The sequence below is a fragment of the Pristiophorus japonicus genome, chromosome 7, assembly GCF_044704955.1.
Source record: "Pristiophorus japonicus isolate sPriJap1 chromosome 7, sPriJap1.hap1, whole genome shotgun sequence".
Lineage (NCBI taxonomy): Eukaryota > Metazoa > Chordata > Chondrichthyes > Pristiophoridae > Pristiophorus > Pristiophorus japonicus.
Window position 1 is genome coordinate 97,842,981 of NC_091983.1, and position 16,745 is coordinate 97,859,725.

At 40.3% G+C, this 16,745-nt stretch overlaps 1 protein-coding gene across 1 annotated transcript; it reads right to left on the bottom strand.

The window, feature by feature from the left end:
* Positions 1 to 2,542: 2,542 nt before the first annotated feature.
* On the bottom strand, positions 2,543 to 10,251 carry LOC139267210 (transcription factor Sox-7-like). Its single transcript, XM_070885171.1, has 2 exons — positions 9,906 to 10,251; positions 2,543 to 3,849 (listed from the first exon to the last, which is right to left on the bottom strand). Exons 1-2 carry the CDS (start codon positions 10,132 to 10,134, stop codon positions 2,984 to 2,986), a joined length of 1,095 nt encoding a protein of 364 aa, XP_070741272.1. The 5' UTR covers positions 10,135 to 10,251; the 3' UTR covers positions 2,543 to 2,983.
* Positions 10,252 to 16,745: the final 6,494 nt, after the last annotated feature.

Consider the following 16,745-nt stretch of genomic DNA (forward strand, 5'->3'; position numbering starts at 1 on the left):
TTCTTAGGTGGCTGAACAGTCCAATATGAGAACCAGACGGCTCAAGGCTGAGGTCAAACAAAAAACCCGAGACCTAAAGAACATATGGTGGATGGAGAAATAACAGGAGATACAGCAGCTGACCACACATGAGGAGATGGACTGCCCCATCCTATCTGCCATGAGCCAGAAGCTGTAAGATACTTTACCCAACAACTCCCAACAATACTTTGTGCTCAGTAAGCATTTTTCTTTTAAAGGCTGGGTCTCGGAGATCAGAATCCATGGCCTCAGCAGCTGTGGACTAAGGCGACCTGAGGCAAGGGGATTCCTGTTACATCTCTTCCAGTTCCACTTGCTCCAGTCACCGATGCTCAGTGCATCACCCAGTGAAATGCCCTCGTACTGATTTTTTAGATTCCCGGGAGTGATGTTTCTGAGTTGCGAGTGTAAGATGCAGTGACACCTTGCCAGGTGAGGTGTCTGTGGACTGATCCTGCGAGGGACTGGTTAGTTCTTCATGGGCCGTACCTGAGAATACATAAAGAGGCAAGGGTTAGGAGCGGGGACTCTGCTGGACTTTAAACACAGCGGCCCAGAATAGGCAGCTGATATGCTGCAGAAAATGGTTGTCAGCTTGTGTGACAGTATCTCTGGTCAGAACAATGAGTAACTGCTGTCTGTTTTATACAAACCCTGTGCAGGGATATGTCGTCCTGCTCAATGTCAAGCCTCCTATAGGACATCATGTCCTTGAATAGCCAGGCCCTCTCTTTGAATTAGGTAAGATCAAGTATTCCTGCTGGGCTGCCTCCAATTACAGTTCTGTAATCTCCAATCTCCAAGTCATGCGTATCTCGTTGTGCAAGTTAATATTCTCAGCAATCACTCTGATGAAGTCAAAGTATCGCTCGCAACTGTGGACAAAAACCTAGAAGTTGCATTAAGATGTGCTGTGTCTGATAAGTTCATGCCAGTTCTCATACTCTGTACCATTTTAATGATTTCAGGTTCTTTGGATTTAATTGTCTCCATCCCTCACCAGGGCGGTATCCAGGCCTTCTCAAATGGACCCAAGCAGTCCTCATCCACCATCACCCTCCTCTGTCTGGTTGAACTTGTTCTCACCCTGAGCAACTTCTCTTTTAACTCCATTCATTTCCTCTGGATAAAAGGGGTCAACATGAGTATCTGCTTTGCCTATCTTTTGTAGGATATGTGGAACACTTTGTTCCAAACTGGAACTCTTCCATTACATTGTTGACTGTATTGGTGTTGCTTCCTGCTCTCACTCTGACCTGGAGAATTTCATCAACTATGTTTCCATTTTCCACCCACCACTCACCTTGGTCCATTTCCCATTTCCATTTGTATTTCAGATTTACAGCATTTGCAGCTTCTTATCTTTTTTTATCTAAACTATCTTAACTAGAAGATGGTAAAGTTTCATACTGTCATAATGCTTTCATATATTGGTATCAATGCAGCTTCTTGTAAATCAGAGAGACGATTTTGATGGGGAGAATGCAACTGCGTGTAGCAGCAGCATTACATGCTGGAAGGGTGGTCATCAGGAAGCACTGCAAGAGCCCACCAATTTAGTAACCTTGTGATCTGCATGAACTGGATGTGCTGCATTAGGTACTCACCCAGGAAATCTCTGGTATTTCTTTCTCTCTGGCAATATACTTTCTAGATATCTATTTTAAGCCCACTGACTCCCACAACAACCTGGATTTTGCCCCAAAAAATCTTTCAGCTGGTCATTCAACCTATTAACTGCCTCTCTATGTTCTCTCTCTCCTCCTCTTGTCCAATTTTTTTCAGCCTTCTAAAAGGGATAGATATCTCCCAGTTCTGATGAAGGATCTACATGTGAAATGTTAACCAGTCTACTGTCTTCAGATTGTGATGGACCTATTGTGCATTTCCAGCAATGTCTGTTTTTACTTAGAGAACAATATGTTGCAGAATAGGTTTGGAGAAAATCAAGTCAAATATTTAATAGCAAAACAAATCATGGGGGCTTTTGACAAATTACCTAAGTGTCATCTCCATATTAAATTAACTAGATTTCCTGTTTCGTTTGTTAGGTTATCCTCATTCCCCCACTCCACGCTATCTCACCACCTGTTCCTGGGGTCAAGATGATGCCTTCTTAATCCAGCCAATGGAAGCAGTGCTAAATTATTTCACTTGTCACTTTCATTTTCTTTCTTCCTTTAGTGGAAGATCCTCGTCACTCAATAACCGGGTTGAAATCAATTACTTGCCATGTGAGAAACTGAAGAACTTCTTTGTTGCAGTGTAGCGTGCTAATGCAAGCTTTTCATTGTATAGCCTTCAGTGTACTATTGAGCTGAATCACTGGGCCAGAATCTAATTGACTACTTTCTCAACAGATCCCAAATGGTCAGGTGCCATTTCTAGAATAGCAGTATGGTATGATATTTGTCATTAAAAATAAAATCTGACCAAATAAGGCAATATTTTTAATTGGATTTTGAAAGCCATGATGGATGTTCAGCAACTTAAAAAGAAACTGCAATTTCAACTCCATAAAACATTTATTAAATTGAAAACATAATAATTTGTGATTCATTCAGTAACAGATCAGTTAGTTCAGATCATTTAAATTTTCTCAATCCAATAGAAGAGTATGCTACGTAGTCAAACATTTGAAATGAGAAGGCTTACAATAACCAAATAGAAAAAAATGAAGCAATCATTAGATATTTAAATATATATTGCAAGCTCTTTACAAGCACAAACATTTCAGCCTAAAGTTTGGAAAGCAAGTAATCCAAGTATCAAGCAGCTTTATAGTTTATTTTAGAAGTGTCGCAAAAAAAATTACTTCAAACCAACATAAATGTTTTGGTTCTTCATCATGAATGAAAAGCATTACTGGTTTATTTTACCACCCTGAGGTTATTTCCATGTCCAGAGATATTTGTAAATAATACTGTTGTTACTCAGAAAGGTTGAAGTCTGTTTGTTTGGTCTAGGAGCCACTGTAACTATTGTAATATGCTGCAGTAGCATCTGCTAACACAGATATAAGGCTCCTCTCTGAACTTGTGCCTCCTGATGCACTGACGTCAGGTAAATGTGAATTAATTAACATCCCTACTTGATTTAGATGACTGGAGGAGTTCAAATACTGATCAAACTCATTGCGGTCCACTTCACCTAAAAGCTCAGCCTGGCTGATATGCTCCAGGTTATCGAGATGATGGTGGTCACGAGGGGGAGAAAGGTGGACTGATGTGCTTGAGTTCATGGACTGGAAGGCTGGATGCTGGATCCGATTATAATAAGGGGGTGGTGGAGGGTGACCGGCTGCAGGGTGCATCATGGTAGATCTGTTTTGGGGGAGAGATATCTGACTGAGATGTTCACATTGAATGGGGCTTTGACTGTATTCTGAACGATACATTACTCCATTCAACTGAGAAGGAGAATCTTCTGTACACTGAGGTGGAAAGAAACTGTGATCAGCATCAATCACATCTAGAGGGGACATCTCAGGGGTGGGTAGGCCGTAGTTGTCGAAGCTGCTGTTTGTGGTCTGTGTTTCCCTGAATCTGCTGATTGCAGGAAGTCTTGAGGCTGGTGGATAGCCTTTATCCTCTTCCTCCTCCAGAGGTCCCCTACAGATTCTCCGACTGTGGACAGGAGGCTGATCGTGGGGGAAGTTGTTGAGCAGGAAGCTGGGGTCTACACGTTTGCAGAGACGCTTGATCTGTTTTTTCCTCCGAGGCCTGTATTTGTAATTGGGATGATCCTGCATGTGCTGGACACGCAATCTTTCAGCTTCTTCCACAAAAGGCCTCTTCTGTGAAGGGGTGAGCGCTTTCCATGATTTGCCTAAAATATATCCCATAATCAGAAGTGGCAAAAGCATATTTATCTACAATTCATAGTTAAATACTGTTCCTTCTACACTCACTCTGTTATCCCTAAGTAAAATTATGCTATGAGTGAGTATGCTTTCTCAGTAAAATATAAACTAACTGTTTTACTATGAAGAATAAACATTAATACTCTCTTTGATATGATAATAACTCTTGTCACATAACACTGTAATTAAGATTAACTGCTTTCAGTGTTAAAAATATGAAAGAAAAGCAATATTGTTTAAAAAATAAAGGCATTACTTATTTGATTTTGTTTACCCACATGGTATGAATAAAATATGTGGTAAGCAAGACTAAAATCTTTATTTTTAAATATTAAATAAAAGGGTTATTACTCTGTAACATAGTGGTAACATAATTAAATCTTCCTAAAGGTTTGGGCGTCAGACAACTAACAAAATTGGATTAGATGTAATTCTTCATCTCGGGTGGAATGCTGTTTTTGAAATGACCATGGCCTCCACAGTACTGCTGTGTTTTGGTTTTACACATTGATCCTGTAGAACAGTTATTCATCAAACCTGTCTGTACATAATGTTTCCCATGCCTCCCCCAATTTTTCCCCTCCTCTCTTGAATGTACCAACTCATGTTGGGTGCAGTTCCCTTGGCATCAGGAACTCCTCAAGCTCTTGCACAAGAGCTTCATACAGATCCTGGATAGTGAATGTTGGCAGGCTACTCAAGTATGGGCAACACTCCAACCAAACCCATCCTTGCTCTCACCTGATGTCCAATACAGGTGCACTTTCCAACAGGTGTCTTTGGTGTGTGAACCCTGGCTGAGATCAACTACCACAGCAGAGACTAGAAATATTTACTTTTAAAGAAAGCAACATTTATTGAAATTTAAGTATTTTGGAGAAAAAATATCCTCTTGAGGAGAATCCATGTTCACAAAGGACTCCAATAATTAGGCATATTTAAGAAACATTTAATTTAGTTGTCATTATATTCTGAATTCAGTTTTCTTCATTTCATGGAATGGCCAGTGCTGTCTGTTGTAGTACATTATATATTTTTGTTTCTGGACAATATGAACCCAAGAACATTATTCACATTCTATTGTCTACTGAAATGTTAATAAGCTGTCTATTAGTGGAATAATTGTATTTTTCTAAATGAAGTATATTTCATGAACTTTATAAAGCGGACGTGTTTGCTCTATCTTTAATCTTCCAGAACATGAGTGGAGTCTCTCAAAATAAATAGGAATTCATCCTCTCAAACAGTCGATAAACATTTGCTCAGAGGTGCATTAACTGAGTAGCTGTATAATAGAGGTGATGTATTATTAGATAGACAGCATCATAAATCTTTGCCTATACCTTGAACATTTCTTTTGATAGCCCAGCTGATCAGAGTCCTTCAGGTTCGATGTCAATGATTTTCAATTGCATCAATTTTATTTTGAGTCCTACTGCTCAATAATTGACCCTACACTCATTTCTGTGCTATTAGTCTCAAATTTTGCATATTATATGAACCATTGGACACAACATGTTTATGTAATCTAGAATCAAAATCTATTTTATATACACATTCTTTAAATTTAGAAATATAATGCAGGGGCATGGTTTAGAATTTTTCAATTACATACAAAATTCTTAAGCCAGCTGTGGCCGTATGGATAAAGAGATGGTTAAAAGGAAGTTTCTTAGAATGGAAAGATCTGGGGAGTGGTGTTCCACAGGAGTCTGTGTTCGGGCCATTCCTATTTACTATATACATAAATTTGTGTTTCCATGGGTGGGTTAGACAGTAATAAGAGGCAGAAATTTAAGATGAGAAAAATAAGTTAGAAAAAAATGTCTTTACTCAGAAGGTAGTTAGAAAGTGGATTTCTCTGTCACAAATAATTGTTGATATGAGTTCATAAATTATTTTAAAAGCTTATTAGATAGTTGCTTGAAAAAGAATATAAAAGAGTATGGGGAGCGAGAACAAGAATGGAATTAGAGTAGGTGGCTCACGTGGAGAAAAGCAGCTGTTCGGACTTGATGGGCTGAATGGCCCTTTTCTATGCTTTAATGATATATGAAATTTAAATTTCCACTTTACATTGTTACCCTGTGAATCTGTTATGTTATGCATTCTTTTAAAATTAAAATATATAAAAAAAGTTTTTACAGGGCATTAACTTGCGAGAGCTTTCAATTAGGTTATTCTTCATAACCTTTTCAGTATCATGGAATGTCTGTCCTCTAATAGTGAATGCTCCCCGAATATCAATGGAACTGTTTTTGTTGGAAGAAGTTGTCGATATATTGGAAAGACTGGTTCAATTTCTGCATTCAAGCAGGAAGAGAAACAACCCTCTGCTCTAACCAGTATATTACTTGCCTGCCTAGGTGAACACAGAGTGAAATAGAAATTTAGAAGGGCAAAACTTTCTTACTTGCAAAGTAGCATCAGGATTTTCAAGTCAATAATTATTTTTCCTGTGCACCCAGATAATTTTTTTAAACTTTATTATTAATTTATTGAAGTACAAAACAAGGTTTGCACTGGGGTACATTTAGAATGCAATCAATTCTAGTTTTTACAATTTTCAGAAATCTATCATGTCCCACAGGTTAAGTGCCGATCGTGATAAATTACTTGACCATTTTGCAGCATGTAACACTATTTCCTTGAGGTAGTGTTTTAAGAAAATCTGGATTGCAAGATAAAGTTTAATATAATTTCCCTCCTTTGTAAACGGAGGAATATTTGCAGTTTTTCGGAGTATTTGCGTATATTTTGAATTGTAAATTAGGTGGCATAAGATTGTAGTTAATGACTCCACCAGATTCAAGAACAGTGAGCAAAGGAGAGGTTGGCCAGAGCTAAAAATAATCTGCACAGAGGAATATCCTGTGCTTACATGGATTTTCAGCAAACCCTTTGATATCTTTGTAAAAGCAAGTGGCTCCTGCACAAAAGGAAACAACAGAGGTGATCGAGGCCATACTGGTCATATTTTTCTATGCAGTGAGAAGCCTGAACATTAGTTATTATTGACTTTGATTGCTCATTATAAATAGTAGAAATCTATTTGCTGAGTGAAAGTCTGGATCTATTTCAGGTACTACAGTTACTGTAGTACCTGAAATAGATATTGCAACAGTTAGGAAATCCAAGGTAATGCTAAATGTACAAGAACTGGAGTTGTTGTAAACTCAAAGTGATTAGAAAGTAGTTAAAAGGTCAGTTGGCTAAAATTGGATCAAGATCTGTAATCTACATTGAAGAAGATTGATCTATAATTTGTATTCAGAATTTTGTCTTGACTCTTCATATTTTATTCTGTCCATTTTCAGTAAGGGAATCAGCTCCTGTAGATGGCCGTATAGAAGTCTAAGGAAGCTCATTTAGCCCTGGTAATTATTTTATGCATAAATAAGTCATGACAAGAATATTTTAGATTTCCCAGGACCTACCCTCTTGCTTTCTCTGATATTTTTTCAAGTGTAATACCAGGGAAGAAGAAATGTAATTCATCTTCTGAAGGATTATATGTAGTCATATATAAATGTTCATAAAAGAAGCAAATATTTTTACTAAAACACTAATGACTCTTAATTGTTTGGAGTTGCGCATTTTTACTTTTCAAATTAGAATGGTTAGTTATCCTGTCTCTAATTTAAGCTTTAACTTGAGCAAATTCTATGCCACGATTAATTATAACATTTATTAATTCAGAAGGTCAGAAAATAAATATGGACAATGAAGACCATCCAATTGTTTCTTAAGTGACTCCAAGGTTTTCACCTCCATGACTCTCCCTGACCTGACATCTATTGCAGGTGCTGATGCTTGGCATCAATCCCATATTTGACCGACCAATTTGAATGTATGCTCCCTTCTCAGTTTAGCTGGAGGTAGTGCTTTAGATTTACCTTTTCTATACTATTTAATATCTTCGATATTGTTTTTTTTCAAGGGCCAAGCTTCTCCACTCTTGTCTCATAATTTAATGCCCTTGATACCAAGGATTAACCTTAACTGTTATCTGCACCTCTTCGATGCCTTAAATGTTTCCGTTGTCTCTTGGTAACCAAAACTCAAAACATTATTCAAGGTGCAGACAGACCACAGTCATATATGGTTTCATCATGACATCCTCAAACATATACTCTACTAATTTGGAAATATAGTTCAGCTTTCTATTTGCTTTGCTTTCTCAAGGGCTGGACACGTTAGCCTAGATTTTCCTATTGCCGTTATTTTTGTACTGGCGTTAACCTGTTTAAAATAAGTGGGTCAAGTGGATAAAATAACATCAATTGGAAAATCTAGGCTGTTAAATGTCAAATCCTAGATTTTTTTTCAATTTCACCCGTAGACAGTTTGACGTAATTCATAGAGTATGTATGCCACCCATTTTTTCTTCCAACGTGTGATGCTGTACAATTATCTGTATTGAATTTCATTTGCTATAGTTCTGTTCACTCGTAGATGCTATTTTCCTAATTTTATAGGCCCCTGCCTTCCTCTTATTAGATGAGACCTTCTTCCGCACCTTGTGCCCCAATTTAGCATCATCTACAAATTTGACCAATTTGCATTGACGTCAAGTCCAAGCTGTAAATTAGAAATTAGAAATGGTCATTTATCCTGTCACGCTAGTCCAGTAAATTGAGACAAATGGATTGTCAGTATTTTCTTTCTTGTGTATTTTTTATTTTCAGTTGTTTCTCCTTAGATAAGCTTCAGACATCCCACCCAATCCTGACCCCTCAATATATTTTTCCTTTTCAAGGAATATATTAAATACTGGTCTTGTAGAAGGAGGTGTTCAGGTGCCACCTAGTGGGCTTTTCTGTTCACTCCAATCAATAATACAAGAGACTAAAGCATGATTTGAAATCCAAATTTTGATCACATTGCACACTGAATTAAACAATATTTGATAGCCCAATTCTGTTTCAATTTATGAGGTTAATCTCTTAGAGGAGGATAGCATTGTATTTAATTTAATTTAGATGCATTAAAATTCTCTTGGGTTAATTCTTCCTTTAACACGCTATGAGATGAATTTGGTTCTATCAGAAGGCACAATAAGGAGGTTATGACAAACCAACAGAAACATTGTGCAAACCTACTATAAAGTTATGGAATATTCCTCAACTACTAACTTAGCTATTGAAAACAACATTTGTAAAATACAGCTTTTCAGTTTGAACGCAGTCAGTAGAGCAATTCAAAGTGTCAAGTATTCTTTGGAATCACTTCAGCATCTGTGCTTTAAAACTATTTATGTGCCATAATGTGTCAATACTGTTTTTCCAAAGTGGAAGCAAATGTAATAATAGCAGAATTTTAGAAATGCACATTAACAGTCTTAATTAAATTCTTGTAAGAAAACACAAGTTCTGGTCACAAGTGTAATTTTAAAAGAAACGCCTCTGGTAAGTTTTACTGATCCATTATATAGTCCGAAAAGTCTAGCAGACTAGATAATATACACACTTCATTAAAGGGCTAGATTTTAATTGTGGAAACAATGTAGATCCTTTCATATGTTAGCCACTTTTTTTTCTAATCTATAAAATCTTGTACATGTAGTTTATGTAACAAAATGTAAACTTTAAAAATCAAATAATTATGGCTCACCATTTACAATCACTTACTTAGACCAGTACAATTTAGAAAGAAGCATTATTAAATAAAACTGCGTAATGAAAAATGTTTCAAGTGTGTTGTAATTTTAAAATTTTCTTTTCGATTGCAAGTAATCTTCGATCCAAATAACTAAAAACAGTCATTTGTATTTTCTATAGTCTACATATGTTCATTTGTACATTTCTAGAAAGTAGCAAATAATGTGGTGAATTCTTCTTCTTTAAAATAACTTCAAATACTGAAAAAAACCGCCCTGCACTAATGGCAAATCAGTTTTCTGGCTTATATTGAAGTGCAACCTTAGCTGTAGCATTAAGTCTATATACGTATCACTTGTGACTAATACGTTTCTGTTAGGTTTTGACAATATATATTGTTAAAAGTTTTTGGGCATACTTACCCAGCATTTTGCTGAGCTCTGCGTTGTGTAGATCAGGGTTTTGGATCGCTAGTTTCTTCCTCTCGTCCTTAGCCCAGACCATGAAGGCATTCATGGGTCTCCGGATTCGTGGCTCAGCTTTGTTCCTGCCTGGAGATTCGTGAGCTGTGAGACCAGCCCTGGATTTTCCTTCCCCAGCAGGAGAGTCCAAACCCTCTGTCCATGAGTATGGGCTCATTATTGTAGCCATCACTGTGGATCGGATCACTTTAATCAAAAATAATCCCTACAACTTTTTGGAATTTTTTAATAAAAGCATGTAGGATTAAATCACGGTGGTGCTGATGCTTAAAGCTGGTGAGATCAAGTCCCAGATCAGGAAGAGAGAGTCCCAGATTCATTTATTCCCTCAGTGTCAGTTGATGGCAACTTTAACCAATAGCCATGAGGCTGTTTTTAATACAAGCTCCTCCCTTTAACTGGTTCTGCAATCAAACAGCTCAGACTTGTAACTTAAAACTACAGAGCAGAAAAGGGGAGTGTTCCTTATGAACCCCTCAACATCTATACAAATCAAGTTATTTTGACTACTATAAACTGTTTGAAGTGTGAAATGAATTAAAGGTGAATTATTGTGGGATATTGTGATTGTATTTCCAATAACTGCAGTGCTTATGTTACAAATTTATATTATAGTGAAAAAGTAAATGTCAAACTAAATTCTTGCTCTTAAATGGCATTGTTTTTACTCGGGTCTCACAATTCTACTGTTACCACTTGACCCCAAATTAGCAAATGGAGATAAATTGCTCTTAAATGAGGAGTGTAATTTCCATTAATGTTATTTGAACTATTTAATATGTTCATTGCATTTTATATCCTCATTGCCTTTTAAAGTTCCAGTACATTACAGTAGAATACCCAAATATTTCAGTCAATTTTTTAATATCAGTTCAATTTCTGGACCTAATGTAGAACTGTGATTTTGTATGGCAGAATTAGGTAGTGCTCTCCCTATTTCATCTGCCATATATCATGCCTGTATGATATCAGTGCAGTTTAGGTACATTGTCAAGAAAGGACGATTGTGAAATTTAAACGGTGATTACCAATGACTCTTTTTGGAAAAAAAAGAACATATTACTATTAATGATTTCAATGAACCATATGCTTGCTGAATTCACTCAGCTAGAGTCACGTTTTCAGTACAAGGTTTATACAGTTCAGACCAACAATCATTATGGTTTCTTTACTACTCCTGCTCTTAGCAAAATCCTGAAATGAAGCTATCATATATGCAGAATTGATATATGTTAGCAAGTTATCACACAAACTTCATACCAATTGTTTATATTCTAGAGAAAAAATTCAGCAAGAGAGGGAGTGATTAAGGGTGCAAAATTTGGATCTGTAGTGCCCGTTGTTTGGGCGTTGCAGGTGCCAAAATGGTGTCCTATGCACACTTGTGGGGCGAATCACGCCAGGTGCCATATTGATGAGGGTGTTAATGCGCAGTGAGCACCTGCCGTGAGTATGCAGAGTAGGCAACGCTGCCACTTTGGAGCTCAACGCTCCAGCTAACGCCCTCTCTTAACCTCGCACACGTTCAGCAGCATGAAGGACCCCCCACCAGCACTATTTACAGGGATCAACCCCAACTTTCAGGTTAGTTGCTGATTGATTTCTACTGGCTGTTGCTACGATTCTACAAGTGTTTGGTGCTTTCTAGAGTTATTTAAAGTTACAAAAGTCTGCAGGGAGTGGTGTGGCAGGTGCTGAAGGACATTTTCCTGATTTCAAGACTTCAGCACAAACCAGTTGCTCCCAGACATGGGTCCACAAGTAGGAATTCCCCTTGGAATACAGCATGACTTGGAGAATGAGCAGTGGCTGAGGAGAACAAGCTGCTGGAAGAGGGTGGAGGAGGAGGGGGAGAAGGGCTCTCACCAGGATGCCCTATCTGCCCAGGGTGTTCAGGAGCAATTCTACTACCTGAACCTTAGAGAGGAACAATGTATGAGACGTCTGCACTTCAATAAGGACGTCCTCACTGAAATCTGCCACTTGCTGCAGCCACAACTGCAACCTCAGAGTAGGGCGAGGACCACATTGCCAGTGGCTGTGAAGGTGACCGTGCCAATGAACTTTTATGCATCGGGCTCCTTCCAGGCTGAAGCTGGAGATATTTACAACATCTCGCAGTTTGCTGTCTACTGAGGCTCTGTATTCCAAGAGAGCTGACTACATTTCATTCTCTCTTGCCAGACAGCAGCAGGCAGAGCGAGCACATGGCTTCGCTAGGATTTCAGGCTTCCCCATGGTGCAGGGTGCCATTGACTGCACATACATCGCTTTGCGGGAGCTACATATCAACTCTGTCCTGTATCGGAACCGAAAAGGATTCCACTCCCTCAACATCCAGCTGGTGTGCGACCATAGGCAGCGAATCATACAGGTCAATGCCCGGTATCCTGGCGGCAGTCGTGTTGCCTTCATTCTGCGGCAGTCCACTGTGCCATCTGCATTTGAGCCACAATGGCAAACCAGAACGTGGCTACTGGGCAACAAGGCTATCCATTGACAACATGGCTCATGACTGGTGCGCAACTCACACTCACTTGGGCAGCATGCATATAATGAAGAAACACAGCATCGATGTTCTGGTGCTTCAAGAAACACACATCGAACACACCCACCAGTTTGACACGAGGATGGATCACAAGTTTTGAGCTAATCGCTTTCAACAACCATCTTAAATATGGCTTGGTGTGCTATGTTAAACAAGGCATTGAAGGCTGCACTGAACTTGAACATACCAGTATTGCTGGAATTTTCACTACAGCAATACCCATAGGAGAGCTAACAATCTACAATGTCTACAAACCACCACTCATACAGTGGCCTGGCCACCGCACTCCCCTAGTCAATATCCATTCATCCATCTCGGAGAATTTAATAGCCACCACATAATGTGGAGCTTTCCAGCCGCCAACTATAATGGAGAAGCAATTATACAGTGGGCTTCACTAGAGAATAAATTCCTCCTTTTTGACATTTCATTAGTCAAGGTGGCAGAGAGATTATAACCCAGACCTATGTTTCCTCCCTCAAGACAACAAAGGAAACCCAATCATCGCCTCCAGAACCATCCTTGATGACTTCCCCAACAGTCAACACGAGCCCTCAATCATCAACATTGGCATCGAAATTCCTGTCATTACATCAACACCGGAACCACGATGGAACTTCAAAAAAGTAGACTGGGAAACCTTCCAAAAGTCATTTGACACCAACATCAGGTGGATTCCACCAACCACCAATGCCTTCAACAGATTTATAGGAATTATTAAAGCTGCTGCAAAACGTACTGTACCTCGGGGGTTCAGAAAGACCATATATTCCTTGTTGGATGGAAGAAAGCGAGGCTCTCTACCAGGAGTATTTGAACAAGAACCCAGCCATAGCCACCGCAATACTGGAGTCTTTGAACTCAGTGAGACGTGAAAGGTGGAGGAGCCTTGTGGAGAAGACTAACTTCACTCACTCCAGCAGGAAAGCAAGGACCCTGCTCCGTCAACTTGGCGGGGCAAACCCCGCCTATAAACACAGGACGACCATCAGAGTGGACATCATTGCATCCCGCTTGATACAAACATTAAAGTCTCCGGTGGACAAAGAATTTTGACGCCAGGTGAAACAGCAGCTTTCGACAAACTTGATGGCAGCACCAAGATCGTCAATTGTGTTTGATCCATTCACCTTGGACGAACTAAATGCAGTTCTGTCGACAACCAAATCTGGAAAAGCTGCTGGTCCAGATGGTGTTTACCCAGAATTGTTAAAAGCACCAGGACCCAAGGCGAAGAGATGGTTGGCCTCCTTCTTCTCTGAGGTACTGGCAACTGGTAAAATTCCACCTGTTTGGAGGGAGACTAAAATAATTTCCCTTCTGAAGCAGGAGAAGAATGCTTGTGAAGCCTCCAGCTATCGCCAGATCTCCTTACCTTACACTTGTCATAATGTGCTGGAGAGGCTACTACTCCACAGACTAGTCCTCATCATTGAGCCAACCATTCCTAAGGAGCAAGCGGGCTTCCAGAGTGGCCATAACTGCTGTGACCAAGTGGTAGCTTTAACAACGCACATCGAAGCAGGCTTCCAGCTCCAGCTCAAGACCGCTGTAGCACTGGAGGACCTGTCTGCAGTGCATGACTCATGGCTACCTCATCCTCGTAATCCTCCTCCTCCTACTGCTCATCACCTGCATCATCCACATCATTATCATCAGCCACTCTCACCACCGGTGGGTCTTCCACTACCAGATGCTGCTGCCTCATGATGGCTAAGTTATGCAGCATGCAGCACACAACAGTGAACTGACCGACGGTCTCAGGGGAGTACTGCAAATAGCCTTCAGAATGGTCCAGGCATCGGAAATGCTGTTTCAATATGCCAATATGATGCTGCTCTCAATGATGCTGCGCGTCGCAATGTGCGACATATTGTATTGATGTTCAGCTTCTGTCCGGGTTACGCGTAGGGGCGTCTGGAGTAAAAATAAAACAGGGAAGGTGGCTCAACCGTGGCTAACAAGGGAAATTAAGGATAGTGTTAGACCCAAGGAAGAGGCACATAAATTGGTCAGAAAAAGTAGCAAACCTGAGGACTGGGAGAAATTTAGAATTCAGCAGAGGAGGACAAAGGGTTTAATTAGGAGGGGGGAAATAGAGTATGAGAGGAAGCTTGCCGGAAACATAAAAACTGACTGTAAAAGCTTCTATAGATATGTGAAGACAAAAAGATTGGTGAAAACAAACGTAGGTCCCTTGCAGTCAGACTCAGGTAAAGTAATACTGGGGAGCAAAGAAATGGCAGACCAATTGAACAAATACTTTGGTTCTGTCTTCACGAAGGAAGACACAAATGACCTTCCGGATGTACTAGGGGACCGAGGGTCTAGTGAGAAGGAGTACCTGAAGGATATCCTTATTAGGCGGGAAATTGTGTTGTGGAAATTGATGGGATTGAAGGCTGATAAATCCCCAGGGCCTGATTGTCTGCATCCCAGAGTACTTAAGGAGGTGGCCCTAGAAATAGTAGATGCATTGGTAATCATTTTCCTACAGTCTATCGACTCTGGATCAGTTCCTATGGACTGGAGGGTAGCTAATGTAACACCACTTTTTAAAAAAACGAAGGAGAGAAAATGGGTAATTATAGACCGGTTAGCCTGACATCAGTAGTGGGGAAAATGATGGAATCAATTATTCAGGACATGATCGGTCCAAGTCAGCATGGACTTATGAAAGAGAAATCATGCTTGACAAATCTTCTGTAATTTTTTGAGGATGTAACTAGTAAAGTGGACAAGGGAGAACCAGTGGATGTGGTGTATTTGGACTTTCAAAAGGCCTTTGACAAGATACACGTAAGAGATTGGTGTACAAGATCAAGGCACATGGTATTGGGGGTAATGTACTGGCATGCATAGAGAATTGGTTGGCAGACAGGAAGCAGAGAGTTGGGATAAACGGGTCCTTTTCGGAAAGGGAGGAAGTAACTGGTGGAGTACCGCAGGGCTCAGTGCTGAGACCCCAGCTCTTCACAATATACATTAATGATTTGGATGACGGAATTGAGGGTAATATCTCCAAGTTTGCAGATGACACTAAACTGGGTGGTGGTGTGAGCTGTGAGGAGGATGTTAAGAGGCTGCAGGGTGATTTGGACAGGTTAGGAGAGTGGGCAAATGCATGGCAGATGCAGTATAATGTGGATAAATGCGAGGTTATCCACTTTGGTGGCAAAAACACGAAGGCAGAATATTATCTGAATGGCGGCAGATTAGGAAAAGGGGAGGTGCAACGAGACCTGGGTGTCATGGTACATCAGTCATTGAAAGTTGGCATGCAGTTACAGCAGGCGGTGAAGGAGGAAAATGGCATGTTGGCCTTCATAGCTAGGGGATTTGTGTATAGGAGCAGGGAGGTATTACTGCAATTGTACAGGGCCTTGGTGAGGCCTCAACTGGAATATTGTGTTCAGTTTTGGTCTCCTAATCTGAGGAAGGACGTTCTTGCTATTGAGGGAGTGCAGCGAAGGTTCACCAGACTGATTCCAGGGATGGCTGGAGTGACATATGAGGAGACACTGGATCAACTGGGCCTTTATACACTGGAGTTTAGAAGGATGAGAGGGGATCTCATAGAAACGTATAAGATTCTGACGGGACGGGACAGGTTAGATGCGGGAAGAATGTTCCCGATGTTGGGGAAGTCCAGAACCAAGGGACACAGTCTTAGGATAAGGGGTAGGCCATTTAGGACTGAAACGAGGAGAAACTTCTTCACTCAGAGAGTTGTTAACCTGTGGAATTCTCTGCCGCAGAGAGTCGTTGATGCTAGTTCATTGGATATATTCAAGAGAGAGTTAGATGTGGCCCTCATGGCTAAAGGGATCAAGGGGTATGGAGAGAAAGCGGGAAAGGGGTACTGAGGTGAATGATCAGCCATGATCATATTGAATGGTGGTGCAGGCTTGAAAGGCTGAATGGCCTACTCCTGCACCTATTTTCTATGTTTCTATGTTTCTATGAGCTAGGTGGCGAGGCCGTACCCTTTGTCTTCCAGTAGCCCTTCTGGCTGCTGTTCAAACATGGGAGATATAACACTGTCGCGTAGCCATCATGGGTGCTGCCAGGGTATCTTGCATCGGCTGACATGATGCGATGCATGTTGTCACACACGAGCTGCACATCAATGGAGCGGAAGCCTTTTCTATTCCGGTACATCTCGGAATCCTGCAAAGGTACTTGCAAGGCGATGTGGGTACAATCAATGTAGCCCTTTATCTTTGGGAAGC